Genomic DNA, 6,000 nt, shown 5'->3' with positions numbered 1-6,000 from the left:
GCTGATGCCACGGGTTCGATTCCCACATGGGTATAATGTGTGAAGTCCATTTCTGGTATCGCTTGCCGTGATATTGCTGGAATATTGCTTAATTGCGGCGTAAAACCATACTCAGTCATTAATATGTTAGGTATTCATGTCTTGCTATATATCCCACGTGCGTACAGAGCGAGAAGCTAGTTCCACTTGTACAGGACGTGAAATTGCTGCAATATTGCAGGCGGCATAAAGCTATACTAATTTACTCACTGGTTCTTGATATATGCTATACTTCAGTCTTACATACCGGCATAGGTATACGTGCATTACATTACATTACATTACATTACATTACATTACATTACATTACATTACATTGATAATGTCTGCCTACACGTATCACTGAAGTAAACCAAGGTTAAAATAATATTGAAAAGGCAATACTGCTCGCCATCATTCGCTCGCCATCTTCAGCTCAGAAGATGTCCAGATCCCCACGTATCGTATGTACATGAAGTTTCAAAGATGCTACATTGTGCTCCGAGACTTCGGGACATGCTTCCGGCTACTTATTAACACGAAGTCACAACATGAAATCGATACCACCACACACACAAATAGCATAATTAACAACATGCCTACAGCATCGGAACATGTTCCATTATTGTGCAACACTGGAACATGCAGCTTGACTGCACCTGGCAACCTTGCATCACCGCATACAGACCTCGAGTTACACGGGGCTTCTTTGCGGACATTGATTATTAATCAGTTACTCTATCAGTTCCGTGTCGCGTCAATCTACGTTACGAACAGCCTGTTTAGTTTACGCTTGTTTGATACAAACCACGTGCTCACGTTGTCAGTCTCAGGGGCCGTTCATAATTTATTACTAGGTAGTGATGATGATATTTAAGGAGGGCACGTAGGTCCAACATTTTCTTGAGGGGAGGTAGGTGGCATAAATTTTATGTTAAAAAATATGCTTAAAGTATGGGAAAGGGTAGCAGGCGTCATTGATTTTGTGTATTACAAGCAGGGGATGGCGGAGGTGTGTGTGTGTGTGTGTGTGTGCGTCCGTGCGTGCGTGCGGGCGTGTGTGCGTGTGTTTGTATGTGTAATTCACATTGTATGTGCTTCTCCATAAGAATCATCAACCCCGCTCCACCCCCATAAATTATGAACGGCCTTTTATCACACTTTCATCTGTCGGTCAAATATTTCAGTGTTTTGAGGGCTCTCTATGCAATCACAGTTAAAACATGTCTCCATGATATGGAACATTTGTTCGAAATGAAAGTGTTCTCTGGCACATGCCACACGCAACCTTTAACACCATTTCAGTTCTTCCCTTATCGTCGATAGTGCTGAATATTTGAACATAACTCCTACAAGAGATAATAATTATTGGTCTTAGTTCTGTTTGCATTCACATCGTGTAGCTGTTCAGTGGCAAAATGTGGACATTGTCTTTCATGCGGATATCCAAGTGAATCAAAATAAAGGGATTTACAATGCCAACAGTAAACGGACAATGCATTGTACGTAAAGATACCCCACTAATCCCTATGTTCCTTACTAGTATATTTGGGTATTCAGTACAATACAAATGACTCGTTAATCCCGACTTGAAAAACATTCTCACATCCACGGCCACATTGACATGATGCGTCAGTATGATGCTGCCAACTCACGTTTGATGAGAAATGTTTATGACAATAAATGTTTATTGCAGCAATCAAATTGAAATTAATGTCTTCTCGTTCATCCTTTTTCGGTGTTTTTATTTGGACTGTTTCATTACATTGTGTATAGGTACCGGGTAGTAGTTAATCTGTTCATTTAACCATGAACGTTGTTGTTTTATGGCGTCTGGGATCTTCCTGTCAGGGTAATGGAAGGACATTCTGACACCTAACAGGGGTTGTAAAAGACCTATTCTTACATGGACCTCCACAGGGGTATAACTATTAGTACAACCGGGAGTTTTAGCTTCACACTTGAAACTGCAATCTTTATATGTTTTAGTCTGTTACATTTTCAATGCAAAGTATTAATTACTCAAAGGCAGAATTAATAGAATAATATCAAATGGAACCGAATGTTGCTGTTTGCAGAACGGTGGTCTTTGGTCATGTTGCCATTGTCATACAAACAGTCACACGATAAAACAATCAGTTGGTCTTATAAACGCGTAACAATAACGTATGGTATTTGATACTGACCCCGTAACAAGCATGAAAGCATATATCCCGACACACAAGCCGAGGTTTAACCTTCAGATAGTACCTTCAGATTACTACACCAGGTAGCTGTGAGGGTCATTCAGAGATCATTAGCGCGCGTTAATCACAGATTAGTGTACACTGCTACTCTGTCGGAAATATAACCTTCACTTTTGGAAAAATGGCGAGCGAAAGCAGCGCAATCAAAGCAGTCATTATGCAGGTATGTTGACCATATTGTTTATCGAAAACAAAACTTAACCCTGGTTTAACAATGAGTATGGTATGTTTCATTTCCTTCAGGTAATGCTGGTCAATGATGAGCCATGCAAACACATTTGACACACCTTGTCGTTATGACAACACGAGCAATGCATCTTCACAATCACAAAATAATGCGTGTGGTGGTATATTTATATTTGGCGATTCACTAGGGAATGCATCCCTGGAAAATATTTCCGCTATGATTGACGGCAGTGTAACAATAGAGAATTTTTTCAATGCTTGTTTAATTCTTCAGTCTGTAATTGAGAGAGTACTCCCTGTCACGTACAGCATATTTGTCACACTTTTAATATGAGGAAATGTAGTTCGGAGTTGACATCCATAACATCTTGTGTATTAGAATACCGACTTCAAAATACCTCTCAAGAACCTCAATGGTTGTGCGGTTGATCAGCTGAGTCAACGGCTGTGTGACTGAGCAGTTGAGTCAATGGTTGTATGATTAATCGGTTGAGTCAATGGTTGTATGATTAATCAGCTGAGTCCATGGTTTTATGATTAATCAGTTGAGTCCATGGTTGTGTGATTAATCATTTAAGTCAATGGTTGTTTGAGCAACCGAGTTAATGGTTGTGTGATTAATCAGTCGAGTCAATAGTTGTACGATTAATCATTGAAGTCAATGGTTGTTTGAGCAACTGAGTCAATGGTTGTATGAATAATCAGTTGAGTCAATGGTTGTATGATTAATCAGTTGAGTCAATGGTTGTGTGATTAATCGATCGAGGCAATGGTTTTGTAGGTGTGCAGCTGAGTCAACGGTTGTATGGTCAAGCACTTCAGTCAATGGTTGTATGGCTGTGCAGTCGAGTCAGTGGTTGTGTGGTTGATCATTTGAGTCAATGTTTGTGTGATTGATCGACTGAGGCAGTGGTCGTGTCTGTGAGCAATTGAATCAATGGTTGTATGATTAATCAGTTGGGTCAATGGTTGTATGATTAATCATTTGAGCCAATGGTTGTATGATTAATCATTTGAGTCAATGGTTGTGTGATTAATCATTTGAGTCAATGGTTGTGTGATTAATCATTTGAGTCAATGGTTGTGTGATTGATCGATTGAGGCAGTGAGGCGAGGTGTAGGTGAACAGTTTAGTCAATGGTTGTGTGGCTGAGCAATTGAGTCAGTGGTTGTGTGGTTGAGCACTACAGTCAGTGGTTGTGTAATTGAGCATTTGAGTCAATGGTTGTGAAATGAGAGCATGACTCACCGACTGTACTAAAACAACTTCACCAGTCTACTCATGTACACCATTTTTCTACCGATGTAACAGTTACTATGTACTTTGTATTTTGACATAACGGTGTCCGTAAGGCAAACATTTTTTAAAATGACAACCCAAGTCGCCCAAACCCCTTTGTTGTCAATACTTCTCGCGTGTGCAGTTTCATGTTCGTAGTTAATTGGGTCATGCACTGCAACGCCATACGCCTCATTCACAGCGTTTGTGTAATGCACTACACAATAACACAATGATATTGGCAGGTTTGCTGACGGGTAATTGCAGGTGTCGCCTAATTGTCGCCGCTTGTACGAACCCGTGGTGTCATATATAAACCGGTAGAAGCTGTATGTCGATCATCGTTTATTCAGTCCTTATGAAAAACTACGATGTGTATTCAAATAAATCATCTGTGAAGAGAATGAAAAGCGCCCAGTCCTTATTTCTTCAGACCAATGGACGTCTCTAGACCCCAACCATGGAGTCGTGTTCAATTTCTACTTGAACTTACAGCTGTAAGTCGTAGAACGATATTATGATGAAATGACCGAATGAGATCAATTTCACGCCGCTTTTGGCAGTATTCCAGAAATGGGTCTCATACATTGTAGCCATGTGGGGAATCAAACACGCGTCTTGGGCGTGACGACCGAACTCTTTAACCACTAGGCTACCCTACCGCCCCTTTGCAAAAATGAAACAAATTAACTTGTCACTGCATTGATATCCAGTTCGATGGGGATCAAGTGATTGGTTCGTGGATTCGGATACCCAGTTTTTGGTTTATCGGGACAGACTCAAGAGTTTTGTCATTTCTTGTGGCATTTGTGTATAGGAACTACATGAGACGTGTTTCATCATTTGTGTCACGAATGATATATAATGAAGTCATCTCGTCGCTCCATTTGAACTTGGCTATCGTGAAACTGCTATCTAAAATTGATATAACTACACAAGCGAAATGCTTGTCATTTGCCACAGGAACTGCATAATAACTATACTGAAGATGGAATCAAACCATTTTGCCCAGGTCCAACGTTTTATTTTGGCACATTTTCCTATATTGAATATTCTTCTTAATGAAGTAAATATATAAATGTATATATTCATAAAATACTAGCAAGATAAAGCTTTTGTTAAAAGACTTGAACATCTCGCAAGTTGTCTGTTTTCATATACCAAAAATTATCAAAAGAAAGAATTGTACTGTATAGTATTCACTATTGTCAATAAACAATGGTTGATACAGGCACAAATGGAGTCCAGAAACATGCGGCCATTTGTGACACTGATATTAATGTCAGTCCTTCAGTATTCAGTAAATCGAATACAATCCACATGTGTGATAACATTCGTAACTACTCGTGTCATTCCGGCAAGCGGGATGGCGTCTTCTTGTAGGTCATGGAAAGAGACGAGTAGTTACGAATGGTGTGATAAATATAAAGAAATCCACACTTGGTGTTCTAAGAATATACGTACCTGTGATACATATTTTAGAATACTTCCCCCAAACTCACACACTAACTGACAAAATGAAATATAACAACAAAACAACCCGTTCCCATCAAAAGATCAGGCGACTCTGAATTTCATCTAAAATTTCCCTCCTTAAAACTCTGAAAGTGTTCTGTCAGTGAGAGTTATCTACCTTAGATAAATGTATGGATATCTGGTATACCCTAAGATTCTTTCTTTTAGTTGGTTTTAATGATTTCTCTAATTTACATGACCATTTCATTTCATCACTCTTCCATGAATAAACACAAATTACATCGTGCAACGCTTTCTGTGCATACGTAATAGACGTCGGGTTCGGGACTATATTTTTCAGAAGTTACTTTTCGTACCGGAAGTACAGAGGTTAGAGGTTCCACCATTTCTGGTCGACCGAGATACTTAGCTTTGTGGAAGAATAGCATACCAGAGTCGTGTGCGACCAGTTTGAAAATGTAACTCTGTTCAATATTGCAGATGAGGAAGTCTTCGTCCTATGGGACCCTCCTTAAAACACCAGAGGAAACAGATATCACATTTCCGTCTTACGTTCCCATTGTTTCCTTGGAATACACTACCCCAGGTGCTCCGTTTTCACGTCAAGTTCACAGCTGTAGTCCAACACTAATGTCATCAAGAGCAAGACGGATTTCTCGACATGTCAACAGATATGGTCGGCCGAAGGAGAGGGGGATAGAAGGTTAATAGTTCATACATTTAGATAAGCTCACTTGTTGTCTTGCCTTGTATGGTCACTAGAAATCAGAGAAGTATTATATGGTCTTCACTTTA

General features: G+C 39.7%; 1 protein-coding gene across 1 annotated transcript in view; it reads left to right on the top strand.

Annotated features, from left to right (window-relative positions):
• The first annotated feature begins 2,240 nt into the window (after nucleotides 1-2,240).
• LOC137290711 (uncharacterized) overlaps nucleotides 2,241-6,000 on the top strand; it is an 88,484-nt gene continuing 84,724 nt past the window's right edge. The window contains exons 1-2 of the mRNA XM_067821800.1: nucleotides 2,241-2,427; nucleotides 5,686-5,908. Coding sequence (XP_067677901.1) covers nucleotides 2,386-2,427; nucleotides 5,686-5,908 — 265 coding nt within the window. The 5' untranslated portion in view covers nucleotides 2,241-2,385. The remainder of the gene's footprint in view (nucleotides 2,428-5,685; nucleotides 5,909-6,000) is intronic.

This window comes from Haliotis asinina, chromosome 7 (genome assembly GCF_037392515.1).
Source record: "Haliotis asinina isolate JCU_RB_2024 chromosome 7, JCU_Hal_asi_v2, whole genome shotgun sequence".
Taxonomy (NCBI): Eukaryota; Metazoa; Mollusca; class Gastropoda; order Lepetellida; family Haliotidae; genus Haliotis; species Haliotis asinina.
The sequence above is the reverse complement of the archived record's forward strand: the minus strand, read 5'-3'. Positions and strand labels throughout refer to the sequence as shown.